General features: G+C 36.4%; 1 protein-coding gene across 2 annotated transcripts in view; it reads right to left on the bottom strand.

Annotated features, from left to right (window-relative positions):
* LOC111512616 (uncharacterized) overlaps positions 1 to 15,502 on the bottom strand; it is a 71,702-nt gene that overhangs the window by 34,688 nt on the left and 21,512 nt on the right. For both annotated transcript variants that reach the window (XM_074176008.1, XM_074176009.1), the window contains exon 3: positions 9,400 to 9,861. In XM_074176008.1, coding sequence (XP_074032109.1) covers positions 9,400 to 9,861 — 462 coding nt within the window. The remainder of the gene's footprint in view (positions 1 to 9,399; positions 9,862 to 15,502) is intronic.

The raw sequence follows: 15,502 nt of genomic DNA, 5'->3' as shown, positions 1-15,502 counted from the left end.
ACACCCTCTGCATAATGCACACATGCATCCATTCTATGCTGCAAGATTATCCGATGTACATTCATTTGGTCATTTATAATAGTCAAATTGCAGCACGCATGTATCTGCATTTCTGGAGGTGATGAAGAGTTTAACCTCGTCTTTTTCGATGTTGATTGCCCTCCTTTATTCGCGGGAGTGTTCGAATCCCGCTTTTGACAAAGCAGGCTATCATTCCGAGTGGAACTTTTTCCACATTCGTTGCACATATACATTTTGTATGAAATTATATGAACCATCAAAAGATTATAAGGAGGATGCGAACTGAGTAAAACATTCACACTGCTGTCTTTATAAAATCACCCTCTCATAATGACACGAAACCCCCAGCACTCCATCCCAAGTTATTCAAGGTCAAGTAACGTCATTCAAGGTCGAGTGGTGGGGAAACCACTGACACGTAACTCAAGTTCATGTGGCTTCATTGCAGGTCAAGTGGCGGGGGAGGTTGAGATACGGTCTGAGTCTATAATAACTCAAGGAGATGTGACATCGTTCAAGGTCAAGGTCACGTGACGTCACTCAATCGAGTACATCGCACACCTCGCTGTTAAAATGTCGAAAGCGGCACTGCAAGATATTCTTGCACCGCTGATTCCTATTGCGGACTGAATGCTTTGATGGCTTTATTTTATAATTACACAAATCCCCCACCACTCCAATACAAAGTGAATCTATTTTCACCCAAAGTCACTCAACTCGTTCGTCGATGTTAAACTCAATTTCCAAGGATGCAACTCCAGGTCGCATGCCGTCATTCAAGGTCAAAGTCGAGTGGTGTGGCGGGGTTTGTAGGGTGGGGATTGTGTCATCGAAGTTATTTCAAGGTTATGCCGCTCAAGGTCATGTGACATCATTCACGGTCAAGGTCGAGTGTTGGACGAGGTTTAGGGAGTGGGGATTGGTGTTTGATGGTAAGTGGTTGATACTTGGAGAGTTTTGGGGGAATGTCGGGATGGGGGTTTTGAAAAAGGGTCTTTGGAAGGGGTTTTGGGATTTTGGGGGGATTTGGGGGGTCGATCTTCAACAAATAATAACTTTTCAATTAATTCAGGTAGTCTAAACTGAATGAGAATATACGATGCACTGAGCTTATGAAGAAAATCATCATCTAAAAGAGGATGGTATTTGAGGTAATAGAAAACTCAAGGTCGCATACCGAAGGCTTGAATCTCAAGGTCATCGTCAATTGTCAAAGCCAAGTTGTGGGAGCAAGTTGGGTGTGACGTTGTTCAAGGTAAAGTGGTGAGGGTGTGACGTCATTTGAGGTAACGGTCAAGTGATGGGAGGAAGTTAAAATACGGTTTAATTCACCTACTGAAATGATTCGAAATGAGTACTCACATCAGCCTGTTGCAGTCAATATAAAGAAAATAGGTTATGCAGCCCTTTAGGCTCCTGAAAATGGATATTTATGTTTCTTGACATCGAAACTAATCCATTGATATGGGAATCTCGAAATCGGACGACCGGAAGTGAAAACCGGAAGTGACCTGTTTTTTGGCCTGAATTTTGCATGAAACTTAGAAATATGTCAAAGGTGGATAATCAAATTTTCATATTTTTTCTCAACATCTCTACAAGTTAACATATGCTTCTTAAACGAATTTCGAAATTATTTCATCACATGCACACCTAATGCCTATTCGACATGTCGACATGACGTTTCTTCATTAATTTCAACATCCATGACCATTTTATGTGCTCAATATCATGATCTCTTTGTGAAGATGTGAGCTAGTGCCCTTTTGTCATTATATTCTCTTCATGAATTCTACACCCCTCCTCCTTTCATCTGATATGCTACACGTGATGATGTGACTACAGTATAATCTCACTAATCCGGCACTATTGAAAACCGGAGGATGCCGGATTATTGGAATGTTCGGATTACTGGATTATAGTGAAAAAGTCATAGGTAATGAATAAAATGAAGCATTTCATAGAGGTAATGAATTGTATGTAGTATAATGAATTAACATGTACATATGTAATTACACAGTTTTAAAATTATCCTCAATTGAGGTCTGCGTTTGTGCAACTTGCAGTCGTTGCTTAAAAACCTTTTCTCGCATGTTGCGAAGAATTATAATATCTTTGGCAGATATGCCGTTTTCTTCTGCCCATGTTATGCAGGTACTGGAACAAATCAATCCATCATCTGGTTTAACTCTTACAATTGTGGTAGTAGTTGGTGGCTCAATATTTCTACAAAGCTTTCTTCTTCTTGTACTACTTCATGTGCAATCAAACCAAGATTTTAAATGTTCCTCACTTGTCTCCAAACCTTTTTCTGATAGATTTTGTAACCAATCGGCAACAGTCAGATTATCTTCAGAATTCCATTCATCTGTTTCTTCTGTTTCTGATATATCATTCATTGTAGGCCATAACTGTTTCCATGAAGATTGGATTAAGTTAGATGAAACAGACTTTCAAGCATGAGCGAGAGAGAATACAACATCCTTCAAATTCAATTCTTTAAGGTTCTGTGTTTTATCACCATCCTGAGATATAATATGGATCAGCAATTTATTTTTATACAAAATCTTTTTGGATAACATTTTGATCCATCAGCTGAAGTAAAGTGCAGTTTGGTGGTAGGAAGATGGTTTGGTTATTCCCATCACTTGATTTAAGTTCTTGTTCATTTGGGTGGCCAGGAGCATTGTCAAGTACGAGTAAAGCTTTTATGGGCAAGTTGGATCTTTTCATAAACTTTTCGACTCCTGGGACAGAGTCTTTATAAAACCATTCGCTAAATATCTCTCTCGTGATCCAACTTCTAATTTGGTTCTTATAGCAGACTGGCAAACAAATGTTTCTGAAAGCTCTGGGATTTTTTGCTTTACCAATCACTAACAAATCCAATTTGTGCGTTCCGGAAGCATTTGAACACTGCATGAATGTGATTCTATCTTTAGTTACTTCACGATCTGGTGCACTTGCTTCGAAGATACGAATGTTATATTGGACAACAGTGTCCAGAACAGACCGCTCTTGTCTGCGTTAAAGATTTGATCAGGAAAAAGACCCAGTTCTCCTACTTTCTTGTTAAAATGCTGGAAAAATGGCTGTACAGTAAATTCATCGCTTGATGATCTCTCACCCTAAATGGTTAATAGACGGATACCAAATCGCTTTTTAAATTTATCCAGCCATCCATCGTTGGCACGAAAATCATCTTTGTGGGTATTTTTTATAAAATTCGATTGCTTTGGCTTTCAGAATTTTTCCAGATATGGGAGTATGTTTAGAACGCCGTTGTATGAACCACATGTAGAGAGCGTTTTCCATCTTTGGCAATCGCCAACTTTTAGTGTTTAACGCTTTCCATTGTCCTGACGTGGTCTTCTATCTTTTGCCTTTTTTTCTTAAGATCGTATATAGTAGCACTCCCAACACTATATTCTCTTGCCAATTTGCACATGTTTTCTCCACTATCTAACTTCTTTAAAATCTCCATTTTATTATTCAAATCTAGTGTCTTGTGTTTGCGTTTATTTAACATTTTTAACTATAAACTATTCTCACTTGAAAAATACAAATACGTGAGCACGTGCACGTGATAAGTTTCGAGGTTAGAATGCGACGACGCGAACGACAGAAGCACCCAAGTGTAGAGGGGGGAGGGCGTGGGGAAGAGGGTGCCGAATTATTGGACGTGTCGATCTATCGAAGTGCCGGATTAGTGAGATTATACTGTATTATTAGCGAAGATACCACTCAGTGTCCTTCTAGCAGTAATATCTGTTTTTTTTTGTCAACGAATCCTGCGTTTCGTTTCCCTTTCACTTGATGTGCTCCATGTTGAGTTCCACCTTTCATTAATGAAGATGTTGCTTGGTGCCCTTTTGGCATGTTGCACCATCTTTGTTATTCCTTTTTCGATTTATTCTGAATTTCTTCTTCTTTCATTTGACGTATTGTACATTACGATCCGATTCACAACACAACAAAGTTTTTGTTTCGGGGTTGGAATTAGATGATTTTTATGTATTTCCACGTGTTAAAACCGAAAGTGACCATAAAAATTATATATTAGCTCTTGTTTTCAAGATATAGTATCATTATATTATATATATGTATATTGAGTTTTCAACAAATGAAATATTTCATCACCAACAGTTGGTACACATGTTTGTTTACATAACACCCCTCTCATCAGCTGTTCTTAAGTAGTAAACATAACCTATGTGAGTTTGTCAATTGTACGCACGTGGTTGCTATTGAAATTATCGTGTGAAGATGATTTTTAAATTAATTTAAGTGCTGATCTGAAATGCCTCGAAAGTGTGTGAATTCTGTCGATAGCTTTTGCTATATATGTGGTGAAATAACATTTAAGGCTCAGAAACGTAAAATGACACCCATCGTTAAGACAGCCTATGAACATTATTTTGGTGTGAAAGTTGGGGACCAAGATAAATCATGGGCTCCTCATATATGTTGTAATTCTTGTTCCGTCATATTGCGAGAGTGGCTGAAAAATAAAAACCGGACAATGGCTTTTGCAGTACCTATGGTTTGGCGTGAGCCTACCAATCATACAGACGACTGTTATTTCTGCTTAACTCCTCCCATTAAGCAAGGTTTATCTATGAAGAAAAGAGGAACGGTTAAATACCCTAATCTCCCATCTGCTCTTCGGCCTGTACCACACTCAGACAATTTGCCAGTCCCTTCTCCACCCCAAAACTATGAAATTTTAGAGGAAGGTGATGAAGACTGTTTAGAAGGAGCAACCCATCCTTCTACATCCTATGACCCTGATTTTGAGGTAAGCGATAGGTCTAGTGATCCGCACAGAATTAGTCAAGCAGAGTTGAGTGACCTTATAAGAGATCTTCGCTTGTCTAAGGAAAAGGCTGAGCTGTTAGGGTCAAGACTACAACAGTGGAATCTTCTAAAACATGATGTGGAAATATCTCAGTACAGACAGCGTCAAAAAAATTTGCTTCCTTTTTTTGAGAAAAAAGACAACCTCGTAGTTTGTTCTGATGTTAATGGTTTGATGGACTGCTTGAATTTGGATCACACTCCATCTGAATGGAGACTGTTTATAGACTCTTCAAAACTAAGCTTAAAAGCTGTACTTCTGCATAATGGAAATCAGCTACCCTCTATTCCTATATTCCTCTATTCCTATGCAGTTCACATGAAGGAAACGTATATAAATATGAAAACACTTCTCCAATCAATCAAATATGAACAACACAAGTGGCACATCTGTGGTGATCTGAAAGTCATTGCTATACTCCTAGGAATGCAATTAGGGTTCACCAAGTACTGTTGTTTTTTGTGTCTGTGGGACAGTCGGGATAAAAATTCTCACTATAAAAAAATGAACTGGCCTACACGAGACCTAAACCCTAATGAGAAAAATGTAGTTTACGAGCCTCTTGTAGATCCTAAGGATGTTCTCCTTCCCCCATTACATATTAAGTTGGGACTAATGAAAAACTTTGTGAAGGCCATGGACCAGGAAGGACAAGCTTTTAAGTACTTGAGAGCAAAGTTTCCCAGGTTGAGTGATGCTAAAGTCAAGGAAGGCATCTTTATTGGGCCTCAAATCCGTGAAATCGTAAATGATCCTGCTTTTGACATGATTTTAACAGGAAATGAAAAAAGAGCCTGGGAAGCCTTTAAGGGGGTTGTACATGGGTTTTTAGGTAACAAAAGAGATGATAACTTCACATCATTGGTTAAAGAGCTTCTTCAAGCTTACCACCAACTTGGATGCAACATGTCCTTAAAAATTCATTTTCTTCACTCTCATCTTAATTTCTTCCCACAAAACTGTGGAGCTGTGAGTGACGAACATGGAGAAAGATTCCATCAAGACATTGCCTTAATGGAACAGAGATATCAGGGCCGTTGGAATGAAGCAATGCTTGCAGACTACTGCTGGTCTGTGTGTAGGGATGCTCCAGAAGTGTTTTATAAAAGACAAGCTAAACGACAGCGATCTTACAATGAATCGGATGGACTTAATTGAAATTTGGTGGTACAAACTTCTTTTATTTGTCAAAACACTAAGAATAATGTTTTTTTTATTAATTTTGTACTTGAAATATTCTAAAAGAAACATAACAATATTGTTTTATGTACTTTCACTTTTCACGTATAGTATAACTACTCTTTAAGATTAAGTACTGTGTATCTCAAAAACCAGAGCTAATAAAAATTTTTCATTGTTATTTTCGTTTTTATCACCCCAAAATTAGTAGAAATTGACTAATTTAGTGTAGGAAACATTCAAAAAATATTTTTTTGTTGTGTTGTGTAACGAAGATACGGTTTAGTGCCCCTTTGGCTCCCTCTTTGTTTTTATTTGTTGATAAATTCAACATCCCTTCGTTCACCTGACGTGCTACACGTGATGATGCGACTATTATTACCGAAAATATAACTTAGTGCCCTTCTGACATATTGCATGCCTTTTTTGTCTTTTCTGTGTCGAATAATTCTTCATTCATGCGACTATTTTTAGCGGAGATACACTTAATGCCCTCTTGGAAACATCTTTGTTTTTTTTGTTTTTTTCTTCGTCAATAAATTCAACATTTCTTTTCCCTTTCATTTGATGTACGGCACGTTGGCATCCAACTATTATTAAAGAAGATACGGTTTAGTGCCCTTTCAGTAAGTCATCACCTTTGATTTCTATCTACTCCACACTTTCGTCATCAACTTCTTTTTCATACACATACAAGTTGCATCGTCTCACTCTTACACACATCACACCTACCTCGAGTTGGGTGTCCCACAAGGTTCCGATCGGAGGTCTGAAAATTACCAGAATGAAGCGTCATGAGAAAAAGCATGAAATTTTGAGCGAGAATCTGTATAGCTCCCATAACGAATCAACGCACGCAATACGGTCGGAACGCATGTAAAACAATGTATTTTGAAATGTCATTGCTGAATATTTCATTTTCTCCATTGTCCCATTTTCGAACATAACCTATACAACATGTAAGTCCCCGATACTTTTGAATATATATATATATATATATATATATATATATATATATATATATATATATATATATATATATATATATATATATATATATATATATATATGCACCGCGGTTTGCCCCTATTTTTTGAGTGTTGTGTCCACGAATTATTTCATTCTTGATTTGTATCATACACACTCGATAAAATCTCTATCTGTATATATATATATATATATATATATATATATATATATATATATATATATATATATATACGTTTCTCACTGAGATAACACGTTGCAACGCTAGACTACTGATCGACATAATTTTATTTCAAATGATGTATTTTGCCACACCTTGTACACATTCTTTTCCTCCAATGATATACACATTGAGGGATCGACGTTGAAAAGTTCAACTGCCATGTTTTTTTTTATTTTTGCCACACATTACGTCATTTTTTTTCTTGATGTATATTAAGCCTTTAGACCCCACAGAGTGCCTACCGCCATGTTTTTCTTCAATCTGATTTTTCATGACCTGGATTCAATTCTCATATCGTCGTTTTTTTATTCAATTTTACACAGCTGCCGATGACCACTGGAATCACATGACTGGTGCGTGACAAGGTGGCTTAAGGGTGAAGGCCCGAACGGTGAGGGGAAATCTCAAGGGTGTCCAAGTTAACACTTTCATCTTAGAATCTCTCGGATACTCATTCCATCCTTCTCTGCATCGATTACGTCACACGTTTCTCTCGTCCACTCACTGAAGTCTCTCCGAAACACTTACTAACGACGCGCGACCTTGAAGTGGGCTTTGAAAGTCGAAGAAAGCCGAAGGTCGTAAAATCTCCAGAATGTACCTACTCAAATTTGCACGTGTTTGTCCATAAGAAATGAGTTTGAACTCCTATAGCTACATTACGTTCAATTTTTTAGACAGCATCCATTTCTTCAAATGGATGATAGCTCTGTTATCTCCAAACCAGATTTTTGGGTGATGAAATATTTATAAAAATATATAATAAAAAAAATTCAATGTGACTTTGATATACAAGTCATCTCAAGAATCTCAGGTAGTTATTGCAATATACTCGTATCACTAAAAATCTAAAATTATAAATATCAATGAAAAATGTTTCAATATGAATTTCACCATCATTAGAAAATTATTCATTTATTTAATTTCTTTATGTTCTTATCAATAACAAATAAGAAATACATGGGTGACTACTCCCTCTCAGCTGATTTTGAAATACATTTTGTCAGTCTCTATGAAATTTATTCTTTAGGCAAGTGTTCAAGTGCGTTATTTTCAATAAAAATGAAATTAAAATTAATTAATAATTAATTCAAAATTATAATATGCTATGAGGATTGTGTAAATTCTATTCAACCGGAGAGTAGATTTTTCATTTACTGACCCTTGAGACAGACCAAATACACGCGGACTCAATGCACACTTCAGTTATAGAATATAAACATATAGTTAACCAACTGAACTTTATAGTGTGTTGTATTTTGATTTTGCCTTCTTTGCAGGAGTCAAATTCTAAATTATCACTGTTAGACATATTTTATTTTTAATGAGTTTAAAAAATTACTTATTCAGTAAAACAGAAGTTTTACTTCTATACTGTATACTGTAGTAAACACAACTGTATGCACTGAAGGTATCCGAGCTCAGTGTGGCGAGAAAGATAGCGTAACGCCGAACCGGTGGGAATTGAATCGCACAGTCGCTTGCGCATGGCGACTCGGCACCATGGCATGCGTCGCCACGCCAGCAATCGGTTTTACATGCGGCTATAGATGTTTTTCAAATCAAAATGGTAATCGAAAACTTTATTCAGGTATGGAAAAAAATTTCTATTTCTCCCCGATAAGTTACTGCTTGAGTTCAAAGTATTTTTCACAAAAAAACATGTTCTATTTACCAGTACCTTCTCGTATTTGATAATTATGCCTAAAAGAGATGAAAAACAATACAGGTACTTATTCAGACATTTCAAAGGCAAAATGTTGTCGGTGGCAATAATTTTTGAAAAATCTTCGAAATTAGTTTGGAAAACCCATTCTTTGTGAGATATTTTTTGAAGAGGGCTTGCATAGTGTTACATTCCAATATGGGTTATTATACAAAACGTACTTTGTTTAATTTCAACAATTATCATTTCAGTAGCACACTCATTTTTGACATTCTTGTTCTCATTTTTATCCCGCATTTTGAAAAATCATATTTCGAGCTTAAATAGTCTGAGGGTTAAGAGTCTAATTGATTATATAATTAGTTGATTACTTATTGAGATCCTATGCAATTACATTCACGTCTTATCATAAATATGAAAGTTGAGGATTGAATGTATATTTAATAAAAGATCATAAATATTCACCATATTGAGCAGAAAACTCCTTTCTGTGTCCTCCTATAATTGCTGAAACCTTCACTGTCGTCAATTTTTCTGATTCGCGATGAAGAAAGCTATGTTTGAGCATGTCCATTAAGAGCTGTTCATTGTTCCACGCCAGCAATTCATCTACAACTATTTTTTTCGTTTTTATGTTTGGTTGATTTTGTATAGTTTCCCTTAAGTACTGGAGTTTTGAGACCATATTATCTCTTATACTCCCATGAAATGTTTCTTCAGTGAGTAAAAAGTCTAGTTGTTTCTCCAATTCACTCAGATTTTCAATTTCGATAGCTTCCTGACAAACACAGATTTTTTCAAGATACGTCTCTATAGCAGAAACTTTGAAATCTTCTATACTGGAAACAGGGGTAATGAAATTCAGATCAGAGAAAGTTATCGACTCCAGTGAATGATCATCAGCAAAATTGATCTGTGTTTCCGGAACTGAAACCAAAAAATAAACTCAAAACATATACATCATCCTTACAACACCTAGGCAGAAACTAGATTCAACAGTGGTGTATACTAAAAATATTTTGTTCTATTCATGACCTATTTATTTTGTAGAAATTCCTATAAAACATATCTTTTAATAATGGCGAACAATTTTTTGTTATCATTCTCATGTAGTTTCTGATTATGAAAAAACGAATCGATAGTGATTAATGAAGATGTCCCAAGTCAATTGTTGATGACAAATGAAAAATTAACAATTTTTTTATTTTTCTAACGGGACTCTATTCTGAGACCAAAAATGGTCCAAAAATCTGATTCATTATTTAACAATTACCACACTTACAATGTTCCTATTCAAATACAAAAAATGAATCAACTAATACATAATGGGGAATGTTCCTCCTGACGAAAATCAAGTAGTTTTCATAAAAGAGCTCTAAAACAATGCATTTTAAACTTATCATTTCAACCTTTTTCTTTAAAAAATTATTTAAATACTTAAAAAAGAGGAATGAAATAATGCATTCAACATTTAAAAGGATTCGTTTCTATTTCACCATTTGGCAACATCAGTTATAGCTAATAAAGGACAATGAATCTGTTACCTGTATGAGACAAATAAAGATGACATATTTCAGAGGCGTGCTGTTCTGTTTACTTATGTTCCGAATTTCGAGACATTCTGTGACATATGACATTTGGTGTACCTAACCTATCTTCCTCTATGTGAATAAATAACGAAACAACCGTTGTTTATGTGGTTTGTGGAGGTGGTCTGAATCTGTTTCTGTTTAAAATCTGTTTTTCCGTTGATCAGCTGTCGCCCCCATACGAACGACAACTCTCAGAAGTTGAGAAACTTGTGCGAGCTAAGGACTAACGAGGTCTTACCTTTTAACGTGTGATTCCTAACACGGTCGAACTATAATTTATATTTTGCCTTAATTGTTGATTTATAAAGATAATTTTCCTTTTTTAAAGTAGAATATCTAGGTACGTATAAATTATTTCAACTTGATATAGGCGCTGTTGCCAATATGTGAATTAGAAACAAATTCTTTCAAAAATTAAAACCCAACATTTGAAACATCAATTTGAATACTTTACGAAGTGAATTTGAAAAATTCATGAATTAAACTCAACTTCATTTTATTCAAACTTACATTTGCTGTAATAACCCAAATTGAGGAACATTCCCCATTAACGGAAGAATCAAAATGAAATTTTTGTAACCGCGGATTATTGCTCAATCCTTTATGCAGTAGGTGCTTGACTTTTTCCAATTTTTTATTTCGATATGTAATGAGTTGAAATAATATTTTTTCATTAAAGGTCCAAAGTTATAATTCTGTTGATAGCTGCCAGATTGAGATATAAAAGTGCATTTTTGACGAAAGTCACCTTGCTGGTGCCTTTGGTTTTGACATCTTTTCCGCCGACGGCGACGTATCATACACAGCGTCATATGTAACAGACTGATTGAAAAAATTTTCATGACGTCACTGTTTCTAAAGGACTAAATGTACGGGTAATAAATTCTACAGGGCGTTCCAACGAAAACTTAACCCCCCTGTAAGTCAGAAACTGACGTGTAAGAGGGAGTAATTCTGATATGGAAATCATACCCGAAACTTCACCCCCCTGCGGTCAGCAACTACCTCCTATTTTTTTCAATGGCATGGGGGTCGATTGATGCATCATTTGAAAGGTTTTTTGTCCCTCTATCACTTGCGTAATTTTTTTCGAAATTGGTTCATTCTTTATTGAGAAATTAAATGTTGAACGTTTTATTTAAGAAAAAACAGACAATTCGCTGTCACTCATCTTATTGAGGAAATCAAAAAAAGTAGTATCAATGGCAAAACAATTAACGAATGAAGTGTTCATCTAGTTCCATAAAGACTACTTTCGAAAGCGTTCTTTACACTATTGAAGATGTCAGGAGTCAGAAATCGGCATTCTCGAACAATTCTTTGTCGCAGGTCTTCTAAATTTGTAGAATTTATTTATTTATTAGTAAACGTTTTGAAATGGACGACACTGTTAGTTTTTCTGCAGTGGTAGTTTTTGTTGAATCTAGTTTTGCAGAACAAAAAGTAGATAGTTTGCCACTATCACTTCTCCACGAATTATTATTCAGTCATCCTTGTGTAATGTGTTTCAACATGGTTTATTTCACTGAAGAAAGAAAAGAAATTATTGCAACCTATTATCGAAATAATGAATGTGCTGAAACTGCTGTTAGAATTTATAATACGAATTATCCAGACCTCAACGTGAGCTATCAATACGTTAAACAGTTGATGGATACGTTTCGAACTTCAGGTTCAGTTTACAACAGAAAACATGAAGTATCCCGTCCTGACAGAAATGACGGAATTGAAGTTGCAGTTTTAGGACATGTGCAAATGGATATTCGACAATCTATCAGACAAGTAGCTAGAGCGTCTGGTGTATCAGCTACTAGTGTTTTTCGGATTATGAAAGCCTACAAATTCCATCCTTTCAGAATAAGGAATCAAACGAAAATGATCCTGATCGTCGACTTCAGTTTTGTGAGTGAGGTGTTCAGCATTTGACCAATATCCCAAACTTATTATACAATACAGGTTTTTCGTTTGGTGATGGAAACACATTCAGAAACTCCACAAAAATTGAATGCCTGAGACGGAATTCTTGGTAATCATATTCATTTTGGGCCATTCTTCATTTCAATGAAGAATGGCCCAATAGAGACACCTACTTAAATCTGTTATAAGACTGTGTAGATCCCATGATTACACGAATTTTAGAAAATAATGACAATTTTTTAGAAAATGATGACAATTTTGTAGAAAATAAAATAACATTTTAGCAGGATGGTACACCCCACATTTTGATGTTCGAGTGAGACAGTTTTTGCACGAACGTTTTCCAATGCGTTGGACCGGCAGAAGGGGTCCAGTGGAGTAGCCAGCTAGATCACCTGATCTCACACACATGGACTTCTTTCTGTGGGGATACCTGTAGTCGAAAGTGTACTCTACTGAGCCTACAGATCTGGAAGATCTGAGACAGAGAATTGTTCAGGAATGTCGATTGCTGACTCCGAATATCTTGAATAATTTACGGAACGCTTTCGAGAGTAGACTGCATTACCGTATGGAACTAGGTCGAACGCCCTGTATGTTCCACATTTTGTATGGATTTGTCCACTTGATACTTCTAAAAAATGTTGAACAGTTGGGATGTTACCTAGGCAGCCGAGAGACTGAAGTGACGCTATATTTTCGAGAGTCAGTTGTCTGATAGTATGGATGAAGGTCTCAATGCCGACTGAAGCAGTAGTTCCAGTAGGATTATTATCTCTTCCTCTCAAAAATTTACTAATCGAAAGTTTTGATCAAGCACTCTCAACGTTATGTCAGTTCATTTTCTCTATGTGAGAGATGGGCAAATAGATGAAATGATGTGGCGTCTTTTCAATTACGTAGTCAGGATCGGCGTCAACAGCAAAATCGTATATCATATGGGACGATGTATCGTTGTAGAAAGCTACAGAAGTGATGTTGGTATCGACGTGAATCATCCGTACTTGTAAAAAATCGGTAAAACGATCTGATCTGTAATGAAAGTTGGATTCGGGGACACTAGGTGATAATCTTAATGCGCGTGCCAGACTATGATAGGAGGTGAAGTCAATAATATCATGTCCGCGCAAAATATTCCACTCTTCAACGTATCAGCATTCGGCTTGAGATAAAAAATGAAGGGGTATTTACTTCTTGTTGAGAGATTGCTCGCGTTCAGGCTATTCCTAAAAACTGCAAGAAAAATCTTTCAAATAACTACAGACCAGTCGCTTTGCTATCAGTGATATTGAAAATCATGGAGAGAGCCGTAAACCACCATATCCTTGAATATTTGGAAATATTTAACATCTTGAACGATCAAAAGTATGACTTTCGGAAACAAAGATCATGTGTATTGTGTATGGCTCTCTAACTTCCTGAAAGAACGTTTTCGGCAAGTGGCGTCGATGTGTTCCTCTCGAATACTTTTACCAACAACGATGGTGTTCTCCAGGGAGCCACATTGTCTCCAACCCTTTTTTTATTGTATGCCAACGACTCATTGGGAAAAAAAAGAATACAATATATAGCGATGTCCTGGAATCCATTTGGATTCCAGGACATCGGCTGCGGATGCACATCTTTACTGGTAGCAGGATGTTGTATATCTCAATGAGGATCTACAGATGATTTCAAATGGGGGTCAAAGTAACCAAGTTCAATACAATGCAACGAAAACCCAGGCATGAATTTTCTCGAAAAAGATAAATGTCTTGGAACAGGACAATTCCACTTTCTGCTTCGTAAAGTTCGTTGGGGGTTAAAATGGACACCAATATGTCTTGGCACAATCATGTCGCTGGAATTGCAAATGCTACTTCTCAAAAGCTTGGAACACTGTTCCGAACCAGAAAACTGTACACACACCTCAACAATTTTTTATGCTTTATATAGCTCAGAGCTGACCTTCTTTAGATTATTATTGTCATGTATGGAGCTCTGCCACAAACATACCCTGAAGTTGCTGGATTCCATCCATAAAAGAGCCATCCGCCTGATTGGAGACGGGAACATCACGTGCGACCTTGATAGCCTGGAACATCGAAGGAAGGTTGGTAATTTATCTCTCTTCTATAGATACTTTCACCAGAAGTGTTCAAGTAACTTGGCACATTCAATTCCACCAAGAGCGGTACATATCAGAAATACGCAACGGACTGGGGCTGCTCATCATTTCGAAGTTCAATTCAAGTGTCTACGAACGATTCTTCACAGTCTGATATCGTAGACATGACTAAAATATTTCCAAGAGGCATAAAAATAATATACGAGATTCATCGAAATTATTTATTCAAGCAATAATAACATTTATTTTGTGAGCTGACATATCCATAACACTGTACTATGGTGGCGTTGGGAGCACATTCTCTTGTGTAATGCAAATGTTATGCAAATCGATATCGGTATTCTTCAGATGATTTATGTCATACATCCAATAATTTCTAAGGTCCTGCATGTTGTATTGAATATTCTATGAAACTGTCCATGATAATAATCACACAATTTTCACGAACATTTCTATTTATAAACGCGTTCCGCTTATGTCGTAGCTTCTTTGCTTTTCTTTCATGATATTTTTTTTCACCAAGGAAGCTACAGTGTTAGCGAAACGCGTCTAGAAATGGAAATGTTTGTGAAAATTGTGTATGTGTTATTAATTTTCATCAAGTAACGGGTCAGTCCATTCATAATTCTATGGAAACATCTTTCAATTCCGCTTTGGTCAAGAGTCGTAGATAAGACATGATGTGACAGAAATCGTAGGCAAGATGTTCGCAACTTGACTGATTATAATTCTGCCAAAATATTGTACCTGTTCTTTGGGAGCGCTTCAGACTTCCAAAACTAATAAAATAGATTGCAGTGTTGCCACATTCACTGACTGTTACCCAATGTGTTCCAGGATTTATTTCAGAACCCAAGTTGAGTACGGGACGTTCATTTTCTCGTGGATCTCTGATGGTAGCGTGCCATGCATAAATACTCCTTGAAAATGCGGTACTTTTGCATATAAGGCA

Source organism: Leptinotarsa decemlineata, unplaced genomic scaffold, assembly GCF_025532065.1.
Source record: "Leptinotarsa decemlineata unplaced genomic scaffold, Ldec_3_MD MMD2_tig00001393_RagTag_RagTag, whole genome shotgun sequence".
Lineage (NCBI taxonomy): Eukaryota > Metazoa > Arthropoda > Insecta > Coleoptera > Chrysomelidae > Leptinotarsa > Leptinotarsa decemlineata.
This window is presented reverse-complemented; position numbering and strand designations above follow the sequence as displayed.